The sequence below is a fragment of the Hemitrygon akajei genome, chromosome 19 (genome assembly GCF_048418815.1).
Source record: "Hemitrygon akajei chromosome 19, sHemAka1.3, whole genome shotgun sequence".
Classification (NCBI taxonomy): domain Eukaryota; kingdom Metazoa; phylum Chordata; class Chondrichthyes; order Myliobatiformes; family Dasyatidae; genus Hemitrygon; species Hemitrygon akajei.
In genome coordinates this window covers 61,866,783-61,889,942 of record NC_133142.1, presented here as the reverse complement: position 1 = coordinate 61,889,942, position 23,160 = coordinate 61,866,783, and the positions used below count along the sequence as shown (strand labels likewise).

At 42.4% G+C, this 23,160-nt stretch overlaps 1 protein-coding gene across 4 annotated transcripts in view; it reads right to left on the bottom strand.

Moving 5' to 3' along the window:
• Positions 1–3,091: 3,091 nt before the first annotated feature.
• The window catches only part of LOC140741982 (NCK-interacting protein with SH3 domain-like), a 237,529-nt gene continuing 217,460 nt past the window's right edge, over positions 3,092–23,160 (bottom strand). For all 4 annotated transcript variants that reach the window (XM_073072626.1, XM_073072625.1, XM_073072628.1 and 1 more), the window contains one exon: positions 3,092–4,824. In XM_073072626.1, the coding sequence (XP_072928727.1) occupies positions 4,624–4,824 (201 nt within the window). In that variant the 3' untranslated portion in view covers positions 3,092–4,623. The remainder of the gene's footprint in view (positions 4,825–23,160) is intronic.

The window sequence follows — 23,160 nt, the reverse complement described above, 5'->3', positions numbered from 1 at the left end:
ATGCACATGTCAAAACTTAAAGTGGATGGGCTAGAGCAGTAAAAGACAATACATCTACTTGTGGCCACTCTATTAAGTACGGGGGGTACCTGATAAAGTGGCCATTGAGTGTTTATTCAAGCTAATCCCATTTCAGGAAGCGCCAAAAGCTTGCCTCTTGGGTCCTTATTAAATCTTTAACCTCTAAACTTTGACTGTTTCCTCAAGTTTTCAATTCTCCTATACTGGAAAAAAAGACCTCTCACCCTATCTATGCCCTTCATTTTATATCTATATATATATATATCCATAAAATCTCTCCTCAGTTTCCAACACTCCAAGGAGTAAAGGTCCTTTATCGTAACCTCAGTTGCTCAAATTCTGGCAACACCATTGTAAATCTTTTAGGTAACCTTACCAGTTGAATCCCATCCTTCCTTTGAGAGGCCAACCAAAATTGAACACAATACTACAAGTGGGCGCTCACTCATGTCTTGTACAATTGCAATATAACCTCCCAACTTCTCTTCTCCATGCACTGAGTGATGAAATACGGCATGCTAAAAGCCTTCTTCACTATCTCCATTTTAAGAGAATGATGCCCATGTACTTCAAGGTCCCTCTGTTCTACAACAGTATCCAGTGACCTCCTTTCAATGTTAAGTCCTACCTTGATTTGTCCTTCCAAAATGTAACACTTACCCGAATTAAATTCCATTTGCCATCTTCATTGGCAATGTTCTTCTCCTTAATGAATACAGATGAGAATTATTCAAAACCTAATGTCTGCTTGCCAGTCCTGATTTCGTTCAGCATGTCTGTGATTACAGTATGAACTAATAAATGATTGTGTCTTACATGCATTAGGTAATAACAAAAAGATGCAAAGAACATTTGAGTAGTATGTCTATCCATGGCCTCCTCTACTGTCAAGATGAAGCCACACTCAGGTTGGAGGAACAACACCTTATATTCCATCTGGGTAGCCTCCAACCTGATGGCATGAACATTGAGTTCTCTAGCTTCCGTTAATGCCCCTCCTCCCCTTCTTAACCCATCCCTTATTTATTTATTTATTTATTTATTCCCCCCCTCCCCTCCTTTTTCTCTCTCTGTCCCTCTCACAATCACTCTTTGCCTGTTCTCCATCTCCCTCTGGTGCTCCCCTCCCCCTTTCTTTCTCCCTAGGCCTCCCATCCCATGACCCTTTCCCTTCTCCAGCTCTGTATTCCTTTTGCCAATCACCTTTCCAGCTCTTAGCTTCACCCCTCCCCCTCCTGTCTTCTCCTATCATTTTGGATTTCCCCCAACCTCCGACTTTCAAATCTCTTACTATCTTTTCTTTCAGTTAGTCCCGATGAAGGATCTCATCCCGAAACGTTGACTGTGCTTCTTCCTATAGATGCTGCCTGGCCTGCTGCGTTCCACCAGCATTTTGTATGTGTTGCAAAGAACATTTGAGCCTGGGGAGGATTTAACTGACCAAAGTGAAGCAGAAATTGTGTAAGGTAATGGAGCAGAAGTGGGGAGGTGAAGAGATCTGACAGACCACAAACTTTAGCAGGAGAGATAAGTGATCTCAATCCCACTAAAAAGCAGGGAGAATAAAATAAACAGCTAACTATCGGAAGGAAGATAGAAATAATGATGAAAGGTGCAGTGAAAATCATTGAGAAGTTGACAGGATGGAAGCACACTGGTGGACATGTGGCAGTGGCAGGTCAGTGGGCACACATCACTAAAAATATTCAATGCAAATTAATTTATAGATATTAAGCAAATTGGGTGATGCAGGAATATGGCAATGAGGCAAAACATCAGTCACAATAACGTAGAATTGCAGAACTGGATTAGAAAGTACAAGGGAAGAGTAAGAAACCCTGAAGACAGATGGGTGGACTCTGGGTCATGGGGAAACGGGGCATTGGGAGCATGGTCCCCAGGGAAGGTAGACTCAGAGAGAAGGGGGAAGAGACAGGGACAGGGATGAGCAATAGAGGACTTGGCCTGGGCCCAGCACGCAAGTGCAATTACAAAAAAAAGCATGGCACTGCCTCTACTTCCCTAACAATTTGTGAAGATTCAGTATGATATCTAAAAATTTTGACGAACTTCTATAGATCTGTGTTGAAAAGTATATTGACTGGCTGCAGCACAGCCTGTTATGGAAACACCAATGCCCTCGAACAGAAAATCATATCAAAAGTAATGGATATGGCCCAGTCCATCATGGGTAAAGCCCTTCCCACCATTGAGCACATCTACAATGGAGTGTTGTCGAAAGAAAGCAGCGTCCATTATCAGGGACCCACCATCACCTAGGTTATGCTCTCTCCTTGCTGCTGCCATCAGGAAGAAGGTACAGAAGCCTCAACAGGACTCACACCACCAGGTTCAGGAACAGTTATTACCCTTCAACTATCAGGCTCTTGAATCAAAGGGGATAACTTCACTTGCCCCATCACTGAAAGGTTCCCACAACCTATGGACTCACTTTCAAGGGCTCTTCATCTCATGTTCCCAATATTCATTGCTTGCTTGCTTGTTTGTTTGTGTGCTTATTTATTTATTAATTATTTCTTTGTTTTTGTATTTGCACAGTCTTTCATTGATTCTATTATGGTTATAATTCGATTATGAATTGAGTATGCCCACAAAAAATAAATCTCAGGGTTGTATATGGTGACATTCATGTGGTAGTGGCATCCGTCGGTCTCAGGAGACCATGGATCTGCGCCTGGAGAGGGTTGTATGGGAGACCAGCAGTTGCCCAAGCTGCAGGCCTTCCCCTCTCCACGCCACCGATGTTGTCCAAGGGAAGGGCACTAGGATCCATGCAGCTTGTCACTGGTGACGTCGGCAGAGCAATGTGTTGTTAAGTGCCTTGCTCAAGGACACAAACACGCTGCCTCAGCTGAGGCTTGAACCAGTGACCTTCAGGTTACTAGTCTGATGCCTTGCCACTAGGCCATGTGCCAACACAGACATTCATGTACTTTGATTATAAATCTACTTTGAATTTTGAATAACATTCTAAAAAAGCTACAAAAAATGTCAATTTCTTGAGAAACCGGTGATGCCTGCTGTTGGGAAAAGATCACACAGTGAAGGCCATGTTTGTAGCTGTTTTAATTATAACGAAGAGAAATAGGGAAATACTGAATAACAAATAGCACTGGAAGCTGGGAGGGGTGAGTACCTGCAGGTAACGGGCCCACCAATAACCTCACTGCCGATCTGTTCAGAGGTCAGACTACAGCTTGATTTGCTCCTACTCTGTATGAACATGAGCAGACAGTCAGTGACTGTGTACTCACTTTACCCCAGACCAACACCTTTATCACCATTCACTTAAGGCTATTTAAATGTTAAGCACTTTGTTAAAGCTGGCAAACAGCAGTGTGAGCCAGAGAATACTGAGCAGAGTTTGGACACAGAAAGCTACTGGCACACCCAGAGAACATGTCCACACAGATAAGAAGAGCCATGTTTGAGTGGCCTTTAAGCCGCAGTCAGATCATACCACAATACTTTCAAACATTCAATTTTCCTGATTCATTCCCATGTTTCCTTGCTAGCTATGCAGATGATAGCAGCAGAAAAGTGGTGCATTCGGACACTGCCCTGTCAAACAGCAGCAGCCGATTGTGGGTAGTATGTTAAACAGGAAATGGCAGGACTGATCAAAATGCCCAAGTGACTGATCAACTCATCTCCAATTACACTCCTGTCTTTAATCTGATCCTGAGCACACACAGTCAAGATTGGTGTGGAGTCCCCAACCATACCCTCCTCCTCACACTATTGAGGGCAGTAAATGAAATCCCTGAACACTACATTCTTTTATAGTTGCCTGACACTGAGATCCCAGAGAAAAGTATTGGCACCACTCACTCAAGTAGTGTGTGCCACTGTGAGGACCCTGGCAGACTGTAGCATGGTACCCTGTTCCCACCACAACTACCAACACTTCTAACAAGCTGTCAGAGTGACAGTTGTTAACTCCACCAAAACAGCAAACTTAACATTCAGTAAATAATTGGCTAAATTTTTTAATTTCCAATCACAAATATAGAGAGGTGGATGTTACTTTAGCAAAGTCAAGGTGAGATCACCAAACTGTTATAATTTTATCCTCATAGATAATGCCTGCAATGCCCAAAACTCATTGCGGCTTTATAACGCATGGTATCCCTGCTATATATGTCCAGATGAGCCTTTTGTGAAATATTCTAACTGCTGTGCTAAAGATCTGGCTGGTCAGCTCAGCTCCAGGAAACTTGGAGAAATGTTAGATGCCAAAGTCCATTAAACCCTCTCAACCAACATTCTACTCTCCCTGTTCAGTGGTTATTGCCATGGCATGGCTCTTCTACTTTAGAGTTACTGATATTCTGGACACAATAGCAATCTATATAGTCTAGCAACAATGGTCAGTCACAATGCTCCACCATTTCTGTAGCAAATGGGGAAGACAAAGGATTCAGAACCTTTTCCAAGGCTGCAAAAGGCTTTGGGTTCAGTTGCAAATACAAAGCACACTGTCAAATGGGGATCAGAATTTAGCAATAGACCACACCAACAAATCTTTCAAGTGTTTGCATATTGCATCCTGAAAACTCTTTTGGCACAATGATTCCTGAGTTAGTTCTCAATGGCAAAATCTGGAAATTCTTTGCAAATCTCATTGATGATCAGTTTGTCCATCTGGCATGCCTGGTCATTTTCCTCTTCAGCCAAAATTCGCTGGAAGGTGCCCTGTAGATCGGAGAGGCGATGTCGGTGGCATGTGTAATCAGTTGTACGGATGATGGCGTGCATCAGTGAGAGGTACTCCATTCTGATCTGTAGGAACAGGTAGGGGAGCATTGTGAGTGAAATCTACCGCATCTCATGAACAAGTTAAATACAAGCATCAGATGATAGTAAAGCTTAAACCGTTCTGTGTTTATTGCAGTAGTAGAGTAGAGCAAAACTCTAAAAAAAAGAAAAACACTTCAACTTTTGGAAATCTTGAAGGTTTAGCATCTGACACAAGAGATAATGTATGCCATGCTCTTCTTCAATTGTTGTGAGCATGCCATAAGCATGGAGACACTTGCAGGCTGCCCCAGCATAATTCTTGGGCTGTGTTGGTCGTTGACACAAAATGAAGCATTTCACTACATGTTTTTATATAACTATGACACATAAAGCTAATATATTTTTCACTCACCAGATTATCAGTTCCAGCACTCCAGCCCCACTCATAGGGAGCTCCCTGGTTCCTCCAGCCTAACTCACAGGGGGGCCCAGTTCCTACAGCCCCACTCACAAGGGGCCCCCGGTTCCTCCAGCCTCACTCACAGGGGGCTCCCGGTTCCTACAGCCCCACTCACAGGAGGGCACCCAGGTTCCTCCAGCCTAATTCACAGGGGAGCCTGGTTCCTACAACCCCACTCACAGGGGGCCTCTGGTTCCTCCAGCCTCACTCACAGAGGCCATGGTTCCTCCAGCCTCACTCACAGGAGCCATGGTTCCTCCAGCCTCACTCACTGGAGCCCACATTCGTTAGTGGTTCATTGGAAAAATTATTGTCACAGTCTGTGACATTTAATCTAAAATTTTAAAAAAGATTGTTTTTTATTAATAGAAATAATATTCAATAGTCTGGAAAGTCTGCAAGTTGATTAGCACCAATGTGCTGAGCATGCTGGATTATTAGAGTTTTATTGGAAAGCACATGACAACATTTTTTGGGGCAGTTCTACATCTTATCTTAAACTTCACTAGGGAGAGTGGTCCCAATAAAGTCCCAGTGCATGAATAGGACTAATATGAACCAGTGATAAACAAACTACTCAAAGTCCATCCTGAAGCTCTCTCTCAATAAACAAGTTTAACTAGCTTCTAAATGGACAACTCCAATCTTGTCTGCCACTGAATTGCCTGTGCACTGTAACATAGTTATATCTGGGGTAGGGATATCACTGGCCACTGAAAGGAAAAATACTGCAGAAATCTTCAACAGAAAAAGAAAATGTGGAAACACTCAACAGGCCAAGCAGCATCTGTGAAGAGAGATAAACAGAATTAACGTCTCAGGTTGAAGACTTTTCTTCAAAATTGAGAGAAAGAGAAAAACAAATGTTAAATTGCAGAACTAGTGGGATGGTTACACATAAAACATTGGGAACATCTCAATCAGATGAGACTAGGTAGAATTTTAAGAGAAGTTTGGGGTTATGGAAGACTCTGGTCCGGGTGCCGGTCAATGAGAATAGACAGCTTAAATGGTTCAGCATGGACATTTGGGCCAAAAGGCCTGTTTCTGTACTGCACTTCTCTTTGACTCTGTCTGCCATTGTAATTTGTATCTCACATCCTGGCAACTGTTCAGAGACCTGTAGATAACTCCCATCAAGCTCCTTTCACCCTAGCAATTTCTTCACTCTACCCACAAGGATTCTACATCTTTGGATCCCATGTCACCTCTTTCTAAGGATTTTACATCATTTTTCACCTACAGTACCTACCTTCCAATGTGTATCCTTGGATGTTTAGCTCCCAGCTATGATCTTCTTTCAGCCACGACTCAGTGATGCCAACAACATCATACCTGCTAATTTCTAACTGCTCTAAAAATTCATCTACTCTATTCCAAATACTGCGTTTATTCAAATGCAATACCTTCAAGTTCTGTATTTCCTGTATTTTCCTGTATCACCCTTTTCGATTTTTCCACCATGTTACATTTCAACTCATCCCAGTGGCTGCAATTTTGCTCTCTCATCTACCTGTCTTTCCTCACAGTCTCACTACACATTTTCTTGAATATCAAATGCACCATCCTCAGCCCAATCATTCTAGCTCCCAATCCCCTGCCAAATTGGTTGAAACCTTCCCTGACAGCTCTAGCAAACCTGCCTGCAAGTATACTTGCTCCCCTCCCCTTGGGTTCAGATGTAACCTGTCCTTTTGTAAAAGGTCATACTACACAGAAGAGATCCAAATGATCCAGAAATCTGAAACCCTGCCCCTTCACCATTTCCTCAGCCATGCATTCATCTACCAAATCAACCTATTTTTATTCTCTTTGGCCTGTGTAAGGCAGGAATCCAGAAATTACTATCCTGGGGGTCCTGCTTTTCAGCTTTCTACCTAACTCCCTATATTCTCTCTTCTGGACCTCCTCTCTTTTTCTACCTATGTTGTTGGTACCATAACTTTTGTCTGCTTGCCCTCCCCCTTTAGAATGCTATTGACTTGGTCTCAGACATCCTATGAGCCATAGAGCCAGACTCAGTGCAAGAGGCCTGCATGCAGTGGCTTCTCCCTGGTAGGTCATCACCCCCCCCACCCTCCACCAACAGCATCTAAAGTGGTATATTAGTGAGGAGAATGGACACAAGAGTACTCTGTACTGGCTGCCAATTCTCTTTCCTGCTCCTGACAGTTACCCAGGTACCTGCCTCCTGCAGTTTAGGGGTAACTACTTCCCTGCAGCTCTTATCTATCACATCTTCATTCTCCAGTATAATCTAAAGATACTTGCAATTTTCACATGGCTCCCAGCCTGCAAGATGTTGCTGGTAGAGGTAAATACATTAGAGATTTTTATAAGAGACTGTTGGATAGGTGCATGGATGACAGAAAAAAATGAAGGCTATGTGGGAGGGAAGGTTTAGATTGATCTTAGGGTAAGTTAATTGGTTGGCACAACATTGAGGGCCGAAGGATGACATTCTATGTTAGAAACATAGAAAAACGACAGCACAATATAGGCCCTTTGGCCCACAATGCTGTGCTGAACATGTCATTATCTTATAAATTACCTAGGATTACCAATAGTCCTCTATTTTTTAAGCTCCATATACAGTGGCATGCAGAAGTTTGGGCACCCCGGTCAAAATTTCTGTTACTGTGAATAGCTAAGTGAATAAAAGATGACCTGATTTCCAAAAGGCATGAAGTTAAAGATGACATATTTCTTTAATATTTGAAGCAAAATTACTTTTTTAATTCCATCTTTTATAGTTTCAAAATAACAAAAAAGGAAAAGGACCTGAAGCAAAAGTTTGGGCACCCTGCATGGTCAGTACTTAGTAACACCCCCTTTGGCAAGTATCACAGCTTGTAAACTCTTTCTGCAGCCAGCTAAAAGTCTTTCAATTCTTGTTTGGGGGATTGTCACCATTCTTCCTTGCGAAAGGCTTCTAGTTCTGTGACATTCTTGGGCCATCTTGCATGCACTGCTCTTTTGAGGTCTATCCACAGATTTTCAATGATGTTTAGGTCGGGGGACTGTGAGGGCCATGAGAAAACCTTCAGCTTGTGCCTCTTGAGGTAGTCCACTGTGGAATTTGAGGTGTGTTTAGAATCATTATCCTGTTGTAGAAGCCATCCTCTTTTCATCTTCAGCTTTTTTACAGACGGTGTGATGTTTGCTCCAGGATTTGCTGGTATTTAATTGAATTCATTCTTCCCTCTACCAGCGAATTGTTCCCCGTGCCACTGGCTGCAACACAAGCCCAAAGCATGATCGATCCACCCCCGTGCTTAAAATTGGAGAGGTGTTCCTTTCATGAAATTCTGTACCTTTTTTTTCTCCAAACATAGCTTTACTCATTGCGACCAAAAATTTCTATTTTAACTCCATCAGTCCATAGGACTTGTTTCCAAAATGCATCAGGCTTGTTTAGATGTTCCTTTGCAAACTTCAGACGCCGAATTTTGTGGTGAGGACGCAGGACAAGTTTTCTTCTGATGACTCTTCCATGAAGGTCACATTTGTGCAGGTGCCGCTACACTGTAGAACAGTGCACCACCACTCCAAAGTCTGCTAAATCTTCCTGAAGGTCTTTTGCAGCCAAACGGGGGTTTCGATTTGACTTTCTAGCAATACTACGAGCTGTTCACTCGGAAAGTTTTTTTGGTCTTCCAGACCTCAACTTGATCTCCACCATTCCTGTTAACTGCTATTTCTTAATTACATTACGAACTGAGCAAACAGCTACCTGAAAACGCTTTGCTATCTTCTTATAGCCTTCTCCTGCTTTGTGGGCATCATTTATTTTAATTTTCATAGTGCTAGGCAGCTGCTTAGAGGAGCCCGTGGCTGCAGATTGTTGGGACAAGGTTTGAGGAGTCAGGGTATTTATAAAGCTTTAAAATTTGCATTACCTGGCCTTTCCTAACAATGACTGTGAACAAGCCATAGCCCTAACACGCTAATTAAGGTCTGAGACCTTGGTAAAAGTTATCTGAGAGCTCAAATCTCTTGGGGTGCCCAAACTTTTGCATGGTGTTCCTTTCCTTTTTTTCACTCTAAAATTGTACAAAACAAAAAATAATACACTAATCTTGCTTAAAATGTTGAAAAGTATGTTTCATCTTTAACTTTATGACTTTTGGAGATCAGTTCATCTTCTATTCACTTAACTATTCACAGTAACAGAAATCTTGACCAGAGGTACCCAAACTTTTGCATGCCACTGTTCCTATTCAGGAACCTCTTAAAAGACACTATCATATTCACCTCCATCACCATCACCAGCAGCCCATTCCATGCACTCACCATTCTCAGTGTAAAAAGCTTACCCCTGATATCTCCTCTGTACCAACTTCCAAGCACCTTAAAACTGTGCCCTCTCATGTTAGCCATTTCAGCCCTGGGAAAAACCTTCCATCTGTCCACATGATCAATGTTCTATGTTCTATCAATGTAACAAGTGCAATAAGCCACAGATAGAGGTCAGAAAGGGAAAGAGATGAGGAAATAAACTGGTTAGAAACAGAATGTTCAGGTTCACTCTGGATTAAACACAGGTGATTTACAAATTGATCACCAATATGTTTGGTTTACCCTGTGTAGAGGAGAGCACATTGTGAACATCAAATGCAGTACACTAGGTTGGAAGAAGTGCAAATGAATTACTACTTCATCTGGAAAGAATGTTTCTGTCCCTGGTTGTTGGGAGGGGAAGGGGTGAAAGGAGTTGCATATCCTGCTGTGTCTAGGCATAAGGCAGGGGCAGTTGGTAAGGATCAGAACAGCAGACCAAAGAATCACAAATGCTGTGATCCCTTCTAAATTCTGAAATGGGAGAACTTTGGGGGAGAATGGAATATGTGTTCGGTGCTGGAATCGTGCTGGAGCTGGTGCAAATTACAAGGAACGGTCTGTTGTGGAGATTGGCAGGGTGGATGATAAGGCTCGGGGCAGGAGGGGTGAGACCAGAAGTCAGGAAATAGATGAGATATGGTTAAGTGTTTTCCCCATGACAGTAGAGGAAGCCACAGTTTGAAAAGAAGAGGCACTTGTGCAGAAAGCAATACTGAGCAAATGCAACAGTATTGGAGGAACTCAGAGAATGGAATGGAGTCCTTACAAGGGAAAAGGTGGGTGGACTAATAATACAGCTATTGCAATCTGGGACTCACCTGTGTTATGACCCCAGCCCCCTCCTTTGTGAGATTCGCAAGAGCCCTAGTCAAGGGGGGGTCAAATGACCCAAGAAAGAGAGGGAGACGTGCTGAAGACCACGTTCCCCAGGGAATCAGAATAAAGCGACTCTTTGACTATTGTCTCATGAAAACCACGTGTAAAGCCCTCGGGCAAAATGGGCTGGTCGCTCAACAAGACAAAAGCCTCGGACATAGCCATTGTCTTGGGAGACACCTTTGTGGGATAAGGAATTGGCCTACGTGCAAAATCTCAGGGCAATGTGAGATGGGTGATGGGGGAAGGATTGCCTCGCCCCCCTACCCTGATGGACATCTACAACCCTGCCAGTCCAGATAAAAGGTGGGCTGCCGAGGCGGGGCGCCAGACGCACAAAGGAGAGACACAAGGAAGACACGATAGTGCTTCCCGTCGGAGCGTGACGCCATTCTGAAGGAAGCCACGTGCGTTAGACTCCGGATTGGGAGTCTGTGGATGAAATCACGGACAATCGCTTTTAACTAACAACCGGGAAGCCTGCTCTTCTGATTCCACGGCGGTGCTCCAAAGGGATCCGGGCAGGTGAAGCTGTTTAATGACATCTCTCTCTCTCTCTTTCTAACAAAAGTGCACCAACGCGACACCACAACTGACGGCGGCTGGTGGAACTGCAGTGACCGCAAAAAGACTTTTAAATATCCAGTAAACAATATATATTTACGTTACCCCTAGACAACTCTAGAGCTTATTTCTGATTGATTATTACTATACCTGTGCTTTAGATTGAGTTGTGACGACATATATGATCTGAATGTTTTGTATTAACCATACGTTTGTGCCCCTTTATAAATAAAAACGTTTGAAAATAGTAGCATCAGGCTTCGGTGGATCCATCTATCTTTGCTGGAAAACTACCCGGTTACTGGGGAACGTAACACCTGTCTCTTCAGATGGTGAAGGGAACCACCAAGGGAAGGTTCAGTGACCGACCATGTGTGAAGGAAAGAGCACAGTGTGGATATTGGCAGCAGACAGAAGACATTTTCCAGTTCTGAACAAGTGTAGGAAACAGTACCCATGCAGCTGCTGACATATCAAAGCTAAGTAGGACTGAAACAGAGAGCTCCATGCATCCCATGAAAGGACAGGCAGGGGCCCAAGTGAGCTCCTACAGCTACACCTCTGATCTTCTGTCTGGGAATGCTGCAGCCTTCCATTCTCAATACTGAATTCTTCTAATTCAGTTTACTTATTCCCTTGTCCATATCAGAACCAGCCCCATCTGCTGTGAGGTTTACTCTCTCTGTTAACTCAGCCTGAGCTGCTGCATATGTCAGCAACATATAACAAACAAAGTTTGATCCATTATCTAGGTGCTCCCATTTAACCTGGTCTCACTCCATCAGAAAAATACCCGCTGTTCTAGCCATCCCTTCCTCAGCCACTCTACAACATAAAATGAGGTTTTTATTTATTTAGAGATTAGCCATGTGACCAGCAACCCACCTACTTACAGCCTAATCACAGGACAATTTAAAATGACCAATTAACCTTGTAACTGGTACATCTTTGGACTGTGGGAGGAAACCAGAGCACCTGGAGAATTCCCACACAGTCATGGGGAGAACGTACAGACAGCACCAGAAATGAACACCCAAGCTGTAATAGCGTAGCACTAACTGCTACTCTACCATGGTGCCCAGTTTTCTTTTTGTTTTCCTATTTCTCACAAAGGATCTTTAATTTGGAACATTAATGCTGTTCCATTTTCCACAAATGCAGCTTGAACTGCTGAGTGTTCCACACTTTCTATTGCTGAGCATCTCCTCACATCGGTCTTCTGTTCTGACTCTGGAGATGGAAGGTGAGCATCTGCTTTAGAAACAGGAATCAGAATGGCTACACTGACACATCCAAGAGAAAAGTCAAAATGACTGAGCATGGGACTTGAAATATAGCCTCAGTAATGGGTACCAGTGACTGAAGGTACAATAAGGGAACAAGAGAGGAGTTTCCTACAACCTTCAGGCTCCTGAACCAGTGTGGATAACTTCAGTCACCTCAACACTGAAATGACTCCAGAACCTACAGACTCATTTTCAAGGCTCTACAGCTCATGTTCTCAGTATTAATTATCTTATTCTTATTTGCAGTTGTTATGACCCCAGCCCCCTCCTTTGTGAGAATCGCAAGAGCCCTAGTGAAGGGGGGGTCAATGACTCAAGAGAGAGAGAGCGACGTGCTGAATTGGACTCAGGAGAGTGAGGGAGAGGCCTCAAGGTTTTGGAATGTGGTCTGGCCTCTCAGCCAGACAAAAGCCACGGAAATGGCCATTGTCTCTTGGAGACACCTTAGTGGAATGGGGACTGGGTTACGTGCAAACCCTCAGGGCAACGTGGGCTGGGAGATGAGGAGAGATTGCCTCACCCCACCCTGATTGACAGCTACAACCCTGAAAGTCCCAATAAAAGGTGGGCTGCCGAGGCGGCCCCTCAGACGCACCAAGGAGACACACTAAGAAGACACGATAGCGCTTCCCGTCGGAGCAGGAAGCCATTTTGAAGGAAGCCACGTGCGTTAGATTCCGGATCGGGAGTCTGTGGCTGAAACCAAAGGAAAAACCGTTTTTAACTAACAACAGGGATTTGCTTCGCAAAGACAACGGGCAAGTGTTCCTTTCTCTCACCAATCCCTCTCTCCAACACGTGAAATGCCAGCGGTTCCCAAACGGAAAAGCCTGCAGACTTCTGAGTGACTTTTATATTTCCATTGGACTCAGTATTATCCCCTAGACAACGATAGAGCTTATTTCTGATTGATTATTACTATACCTGTGCTTTAGATTGAGTATTGACGACGTATATGATCTGAATGTTTTGTATTAACCATACGTTTGTGCCCCTTTATAAATAAAAAAAAGTTTGAAAATAGTACCATCAGACTTCAGCGGACCTCTCTATCTTTGCTGGTAAGCCACCCAGTTACGGGGTACGTAACAAGTGGGGGCTCATCCGGGATTTAAAACCAAAGGGGAGGGTCAGTGAATCGGGCTGTAAGTCCAAACTTGAATCTGGTTACGCAGGTAGCCAGACAGGAAATCAGCAAAGATGGATGTGGATGAATTTATGAGAAACCCGACTCCTAGGCTACCAAATTAGACTTGGTAAATCTGGCGAAGGGGTTAGACCTCACAGAGGTGAGGTCATCAATGAAAAAGCGGGAAGTGCGAAGGGTCATAACACAGTATTTATTTATTTACAGTATTTGTCTTCTTTTGTACATTGCTTGTCAGTCTCTGTTTATGTAACAGATATCAGGAATCAGAATGGCTACACTGACACATCCGAGAGAAAAGAGAAAAGTATTTATGTAAAGTTTTTCATAAATTCTACTGTATTTCTTTATTTTCCTGTGAACACCTGCAAGAAAATGAATCTAAGGTAGCATATGATAACATATGCACATTTTGATAATAAATTGACTTTGTCCTCAAAATGGAAGTTGTGGTTTTGGAGAAGTGTTTCTCCAATAAAAGTTGAATTTATGGGACAAGTGCAGAAATATTGCTTTTACGTAGAATTTGTTGAAGGTTTATAAATGTCCATGATATGTCCAAGGTTTATAGATATCCATGATACCTAAAAAACCAAGTATGAGTTTCAGAAAAGACAAGAAAATAAAAGAGAAATAACAGCTGATACATGAATATGAATCTCTAGGTTCATGCAATAATCTTTCATCTTCACCAGCACTGGAACAATATTATTCAGGAAAGGCTGTAGAATGCAATCAAGTACATTTTTGAGTCAATTGATCCAAGAGCCAATAGGCTGTTTTATGTTAAAATTACAGTATGCAATTAATGTAGTAGTATATATTAATTTAAAACCCCTTTAAATCACAAAATTAAACAAGAATAAATTACATGTGGGTTTGCTATAGTTATGTTCCTAGAAAAATATACATTATAAAAAGTCACATTATATCAGAGCTACAGTAGCTGCATGATTCTTTTAAAACATTTTGTGCTGTTAAAATGCTCATTATGTTTCAGTTCCTCCATTGGCTTGTCCCCTCCTGACTCCTTCCCACCTGATCCCTCCAATCTCCTTCCTCCTGACCCCTCCAATCTTCTTCCTCCTGACCCCACCAATCTCCTTCCTCCTGACCCCTCCAATCTCCTTCCCCCGACCCCTCCAATCTCCTTCCTCCTGACCCCTCCAATCTCCTTCCTCCTGAACCCTCCAATCTTCTTCCTCCTGAACCCTCCAATCTCCTTCCTCATGACCCTTTTAAATTCTTCTCTCCAATGTGACAAAATGTGGCAGAGCTGGAGGTCTGGATCATTGTTACAGATTGGTAAGACAACAAGGTGAGAGGAAGGAGCTGTAAAGGGGATTTGATGAGAAAGTTCATTTTACAAACAGTGGTTGATATCTGGAACACACTGCAAGAGGAGGTGATAGAATCAGATACAATCACTATGTTTAAGAGACAGATGGCCCAATATAGGAGGGCTAACACCTCAGCTCAAGACCCAGCTATATATCTACACCTAAAGGACAAGGGACACCCCTTTGATGACAACAATCTGCACATTTTGGACAGGGAGGACAGGTGGTTTGAAAGAGGGATTAAGGAAATCATCTTTGTCACACTGGAAAACCCATCCCTGAACAAAGAGGGAGGGGCATGACATCACCTGTTATCAGCTGTTTACAATGTAGTCCTAAAATCTTTACCCTTGCATCTCCACAACAGTTCACACCTTCATTCAAACAAAGATAAGATTAATGACCCTCTCATTACTTCTGTGACTCAACAACCCTCAAACAACTCAGGCTATGTCCACACTACACCGGATAAATCCATAACCGAAGCTCTTTCTCTTCATTTTTACCCTTCGTCCACAGTAAAACGGCGTTTTCGTCCTCCAAAACCAGAGCTTTTCAGAAACGCTCTCCAAAGTGTGTATTTTTGAAAACGCTGGACTGGCTGGATCAGTGTGGACAGGGTAAACGGAGACTTCTGAAAACGTAGTCAGACGGCAGCATGCTATTTAATTGTTTTCTGGAACGCAACCTAACAATTTCAGAACAGATGGCAACGAAACTGATGCCAGATGAGTTAGAAATGTACTCACCAAATACTTTGACCCATAACTTACTGAATAAATAAGTATACTCACTTTGCCCTGTTTTCTGTCCTTGCTCGTATGAAGGTGGTTTACCTATTTATGCAAGTACTTCTTTGACAATAGATGTGTAACAGCCTAATGTAACATTGTATGGAAATACAAGATAACACTGATGCAGACATGTTTTATACATTTAACAAGGTGCTTTTATTAATGCAACAGAGTTAGTCAGTTTTTCAATGTTCCGTCGTCAACCGGGTCAATCTGTCCGTGAACTTCCTGTCAGTTGCCTCCGTACCATATACCATATACAGTATTTGTCTGTTTTTACTTTTAAGTTCTCCTGCGTGAAAGCCAACAGCTGTCCGTCGTTTTAAGTTTTTCTAGTCTGTAACTACACAAACGCGCACTTTTACGGCGAGATTCGGCACCAAACATGTCGCTTGTTTTTGGTAGATGTGTCCTGCGCATGTGCAGGAGGAGGAGATTCACCAAAATCTCTGTTTCAATGTGGATAGAGATATGTTTAAAAACGCATAGTGTGGACGCCTATCGTTTTTACGCGAAACCAGCGTTTTCAAAATTATCCGGTCTAGTGTGGATGTAGCCTCAGAGTTTATAAACTGGAAAGCTACCCACCATGGATTAAAACTGAAGAAGCCTCTCCGATGACAGACAGACAAACAGACAGACATACTTTATTGATCCCAAGGGAAATTGGGTTTCGTTAACAGTCGCACCAACCAAGAATGGTGTAGAAATATAGTAATATAAAACCATAAATAATTAAATAATAATAGGTAAATTATGCCAAGTGGAAGTAAGTCCAGGACCAGCCTATTGGCTCAGGGTGTCTGACACTCTGAGGGAGGAGTTGTAAAGTTTGATGGCCACAGGCAGGAATGACTTCCTATGACGCTCAGTGTTGCATCTCGGTGGAATGAGTCTCTGGCTGAATGTATTCCTGTGCCTAACCAGTACATTGGCAAAACATCCTCTAGACAACACAGCAAGTCTAGTTGCCTTGATTTACTGCTGCTTGATATACAATGACCTGGATGACTGAGAACCTTCATAGACATATCACCTCTATCAGATTATCCTTGAGCTCCTTCGCTCCAGGAAAAACATGCACAGCCTTTCCAGTCTTCCCCATGAGTATCATCCTCCAGTCCAGAAAACATCCTGCTGCATCACCTCTCCACCCTTTCCAGAGTAACTACATTCTTCCTTTGAGGAGTTGAGCAAAATTGCACACACTACTCCCAAGTGTGGTCTAATCAGTGTTTTATAAAGTGGCAACATAATGTCCCAACTTTTACATTCAATGGCCTACTCAATGAAAGCAAATGTACCACATGCCTTTTTCAAGGCCCACACCTACCCATGTTGTCACTTACGTTTTGCACTTAAACCACAAGGTTTCTCCATTCATCAACATTCCTTATTGCACTACCATTTATTGCATGTGAACTACTCTTATTTAACTTTCCCAAGTGGCATCAATCTCAAACTTGTTAGGATTAAATTTGATCTTTCAATATTCTAACCAACTTTCCAATTGAACTTTCTCTGGATGTAACTTAAACCGCTAATGCTTCCTTGTAATCCTCAACACCATCTATTTCATGCTAACAGTAAACATACTAATCATTTGCCTACATTCACATCCAAGCCATTAATTTATATCACAAACAAAAAGGGTCCGGTGTCCTGTGGTACACTGGTCATAGATTACTACAAAGCATCCTTTACTTTATAAATACAGCACTTTTTAGCACAGGTTCGGTATTGTCATTTAAAGTAAAATTGGATAGGTATATGGACAGGAAAGGAATGGAGGGTTATGGGCTGAGTGGGGGCCAGTGGGACTAGGTGAGTGTAAGCATCGGCATGGACTAGATGGCCTGTTTCCGTGCTGTAATTGTTATATGGTTATATTGAGCCCACACTATCCTATTTCACCCATGTAACCAATTAACCTACTAACATTCACATCTTTGGATTGGGGAGGAAACTGGAGCATCCAGAGGAAATCCATACTATTATGGGGAGAACGTACAGACAGCAGTGGGAATTGAATATGGGTCCCTGGTATTTCATTTGTGTTACTCAAACCAATACCATCTGCCTCCATCACAAAACCAATTTTAGATACTATTATAGCTAACTCTCCTTGTGCCTTAACCTCCTGGATCAGCCTACTATGCACCACCTTATCAGGTGCCTTACTAAAATCCACACAGATAATGGAAGAGATGCGGTTGAGGGCAGTGTTGTTGGTGGAGGAAGGGATGTCCCTTTCTTTGAAGGAGGACAGGTCCTTCATTTTGGAATGGCAGAGATGGAGGAATTGAGAGAAGGTGATGGCATTCTTACAAGTAACAGAGTGGGAAGAGGTATAGTCCAGCTAGTTGTGGGAGTCAGTGGGTTCATAAAATACATCAGTAGATGCACTGTCTCCAGAGATGGAGAGATTGAGGAAGGGGGTGTGAATGAGCGCCAAGGTAGTGTTGCGATTAACATGATGCTATTCCAGCTTTTGGTCTCAGAGTTTAATTCCAACTTCATCTGTAGGGAGTCTGTACATCCTCCCCTGGAATGTATGGATTTTCTCTGGGTCCTCTGGTTTCCTCCCACAATCCAAAGATGTACTGGTTAGTAAGTTAAATCGTTATTGTACGTTGTTCAGTGATTAGTTTAGGGTAAAATCAGAGGTTTCTGGACAGTGTGGCTCATAGGGCTGAAAAGGCCCCATTGAATCTCTAAATAAAAATAAGAAAATAAGAAAGGAGGGATATGGATGTGTAGACCAAAGTAATTAGTTTAATTAGGCATTCAATTACCAGTTTAATTAGTTCAGCACAACACTGTAGGCTATTAAGCCTATTCCTGTGCTGTACTGTTTTATAGTACAACACAGTTGGAGTCCTCCGGACCACCACTTGGACCTTGCCTTCCAACTATTTATACCATTTTGTATTCACTAAGGCTCCAAAATGTCAGTGTCCATGGTAACCTTCCAAACTGGATTCAAAATTGGCAAAGTAATGAGGCAGAGTGTGATGGTGCAGGGTTGCTTTTGTGACAGAAAACCTACTACCAGCAACACAGGAGATTCTGTACATGCTAGAATTCTTGAGCAACATGTTGGAGGTTCCCAGGAAGTCGGGGGAATCCAATAGGAGAGGATAGAAAACCATGGAATAAAGCAATGAAGGTGGGCCAACAGAACAAGGAAGAGTAAGAAACTGGGGGGAGGGGAGGAAGAAATGCAAGAGAGTAGGTGATAGGTGAAACCAAGTGGGGGGAGGGGTGAAGTAAAGAGCTGGGTAGTTGATTGGTGAAAGAAATACAAGGCTGGAGAAAGGGAATCTGATAGGAGAGGACAGAAGGCCATGAGAAAGGGAAGAAGGAGAACCACCAGAGGGAAGTGATGGGCAGGTAAGGAAATAGGGTGAGAGAGGGAAATGGGAATGGTGAAGGGGGTCATGGGGGGGGGGGCCATTATTGAAAGTTCAAGAAATCAATGTTCATGCCATCAGGTTGGAGGCTACCCAGACGGAAGATAAAAGTGTTGCTCCACCAAACTGAGTGTGGCCTCATTGTGGGAGTACAGGAGAACATGTCGGGTTCATTTTTGTGAACCTCCTTTGAGCCCTCTCCAGTGCCCGCACATCCTTTCTAAGATGGCACCCAAAAATGCTCACAACACTCCAAGTGGACCTCACCAGTGCTTTACTGTATAAAGTCTCAACATTATATCTTTGCTTTTCTCACTGTTACCATCAGGTAGGAGGTAGCTGGGGGCACACAGAGATTCAGGGGCAGCTTCTTCCCTTCTGCCATCCAATTCCTAAATGGATGTTGAATCTTTGGACACTATCTCATTTTTTTAAATATACAGTATTTCTGTTTTTGCACTTTAAAAAAAATCTATTCATTATACGTAATTAATTTACTTGCTTATCTTTTTTATTTTATGTATTATTTTTTTCTCTGCTAGATTATGTATGGCATTGAACTGCTGCTGCTAAGTTAACAAATTTCACATCACATGCCGGTGATAATAAACCTGATTCTGATTCTATATTCTAGTCCTTTTAAATGAATGCAAACATTGCACTTGCCTTCCTCACTACAGACTCAAACTGCACATTAAACTTTAGGGAATCCTGCATAAGGATTCCCAAGTCTCTTTGTGCCTCAGAGTTTTGAATTTTCTCTTTATTTTACACTTCCCAACAGTGAATTCCATCTGCCATTTCCCCCATTCTCCTAATCTGACTAAATCCTTCTGTAGCCTCTTACTTCCTCAAAACTACCTGCCCCCTCAGCAAATTTCGTATCATCCATAAACTTTGCAACAATGTCATTAATTCCATTATCCAAGTCGTTGACATAAAACGTAAAAAGAAGTGGACCCACAGACCCCTGTGGAACACCATTAGTCACTGGCAGCTAAATAGCAAAGGCTCCCTTTATTCCCACTCTTTGCCTCCTGCCAATCACCCACTGTTTAATTCATGCTAGATTCTTTCCTGTAATACCATGGGCTCTTAACTTGTTAAGCACTTTGCATGTGGCAACTTGTCAAAGGCCATCTGCAAATCCAAGTACAGAACATCAATCAATTCTCCTTTGTCGATCTTGCTGGTGATTTCTTCAAAGATTTGTCAGGCAAGATTTTCTCTTGAGGAAACTGTGCTGATGACGGCCTATTTTATCATGTGCCTCCAAGTACCCAAAACCACATCCTTAACAAACAATTCCAACATCTTCCAAACCATTGAAGTCAGATTAACTGGTCTATAATTTCCTTTCTTCTCCACCCTCCTTCTTGAAGAGTGGAGTGACATTTACAATTTTCCAGTCTTCTGGACCCACTTCAGAATCTAGAATCTTGAAAGATCATTAGTGATGCTCCCACAATCTCTTCAGCCACCTCTTTCAGAACCCTTGGGTGTATACCATCTGATCCAGGAGATTTATCAGCCTTCAGACCTTTCAATTTCCCAAGTACTTTCTACCTAGTAATGGCAACTTCACACACCTCTGACCCGTCCCTCTGGAACTTCCACCATACTGCTAGTGTCTTCCACAGTGAAGACTGATGCAAAATACTTATTCAGTTCATCCACCATTTCTTTGTCTACCATTACGACCTCTCCAGCATCGCTTTTCAGTGGTCCGACATCCACTTTCATCTCTCTTTTACACTTTATGTATCTGATGAAACTTTTGATGTCCTCTTTAATATTATTGGGTAGTTTACTTTTGTATTCCATCTTTTCCTTCTTAATGACATTTTTAGTTGCCTTTTGTTGGTTTTTAAAAGCTTCCAATCCTCTAACTTCTCACTAATTTTTGCTCAATTATACACCCTCTGTTTGGCTCTTATGTTGGCTTTGACTTCTCTTGTTAGCCATGGTCATGTCATCGTGCCTTTAGAATATATATACAGTCGGCCCTCCTTATCCGCGGATTCTGCATGTGCGGATTCAACCAACCACGGATCGGGAAAACTCGGAAGTTCTCTCTCCAGCACTCATTGTCTGAGCATGTGCAGACTTTTTTTTTCTTGTCATTATTCCCTAAACAATACAGTATAATAACTATTTACATAGCATTTACATTGTATTAGGTATTATAAGTAATATAGAAATTAATTAAAAGTATAGGCAGTCCCCGGGTTATGAATGAGTTCCGTTCTTGAGTCCGTCTTTAAGTTGGATTTGAAATCGGAACAGGTACATCCGGTATTATTTAGCGTCAATTACCGTAGGCAAATGTTTTTCTTAGTATATAGTACATATTTTACCTTTCTATGCATATAAAACACTTAAGAAACATACGTATTTCAATAATTAAACCACTGTGTTGTTTAGTGATAATTGTAGCTTTCATTGGGGCAGGGCCTTTCGCATGCTCCGTTAAAATTGTTTCAATCGTTGACCGACCAGCCTAACGCTTTTCCAATGACCGATGGTGTTTCACCTCTTTCCAATCGCTTTATTACTTCCACCTTATTTTCAATCATGATCGCGATTATTTTCGTGAACAGAAACACCACAGATTCAGAGCTGCACTGGGTCCTAATGTCCACCGCACCGAACATGTTAAATAAAGTCCAGGGTTCTGCTGGGTCCTAAAAACCACCGCACTGATTCAGGTTAAATAAGGGACTACAGAATCCGTGTTTTTTGGTATCCGCGGGGGGGGGGGGGCAGCGGGGGTCTCAGAACCAATCCCCCACGGATAAGGAGGGACGACTGTAAAGTATGTGCCTTCAGAATTGCTTCCTGAAATTTCAGCCGTTGCTGCTCTGCCTTTATACCAGCCAATGTATTTTTTCCAATTAGTTTTGGCCAACTCCTCCCTCATGCCTCTGTAATTCCCTTTACACCACTGTAATATTAATACATCTGACTTTAGCTTCTCCTCAAATTTCAGAGTGAATTTGCTCATACTATAATCACGTTCCCCTAAGGCTTCTTTTACCTTAAGTCTCTAATCAATTCCGGTTCATTGCACAAAACCCAATCCAGAATAGCTGATCCTCTAGTGGATTCAACCACAAGCTGCTCTAAAAAAACATTTCTAGGCATTCTAGAAATTCCCCCTCTTGGGATTGAGCACCAACCTGATTTTCCCAATTGCATATTGAAATCCCCCATGACTACTGTAACATTGCCCTTTTGGTATGCATTTTCTATCTCCCATTATAATTTGTAGACCACATCCTTACTACTGTTTGGGGTATGTATATAACTCCTATCAGGATCCTTTTACTCTTGCAGTTCCTTAGATCTATCCACAATGATTTAACACCTTTTGACCCTTTATCACTTCTTTCTAATGGCTTGATTTCATTTTTTAACCAAAAGAGTCACACCACCCACTCTGTCTACCTGCCTTTCCTCTCAATAAAATGTGAATGCTTGGACATTAAGCTCCCAGTTATAATCTTCGTTCAGCCATGATTCGGTGATGCCTACAACATCATACATGCCAGTCTGCAACTGTGCTACAGGTTCATCAACCTTATTCCATATACTGCACACATACTACACCTTCAGTCCTGTACTCACTCTTTTCGATTTTGTCTGCCTTTTACATTGCAACTCATCCTGTTGACTGAAATGTTGTCCTGTCATCAGCCTCTCATTATTACGAGCCTTTGTTTGTAAACAAACTTCCTCATCCTTAGCATTATCACTCTTGTTCCCATCCCCTTGCCAAATTAGTTTAAACCCTCCCGAACATCTCTACTAAACCTGCCTGCAAGAATATTGGACCTCCTCGGGTTTAGGTGTAAGCCATTCCTTTTATACAGTCATACCTACAACAAAAGAGATCCCAATGATCCATAAATATAAACCCTTGCCCCTTGCACCAGTTCCTCAGCCATGCATTCACCTGCCAAATCACCTTATCTTGCCCTCATTGGAATGTTGCATGGTTGAGGGTTGTTTCTCAGACTGGAGGCTTGTATCTAGTAGTGTGCTACAGAGGTCAGTGCAGGGACCTTTAGTTGTTTATAATTGATATCAGTGATGTGAATGTGGATATACATTAGACATGGTTAGACTGTGGAGAAACTAAAATAGGTGATGTAGAT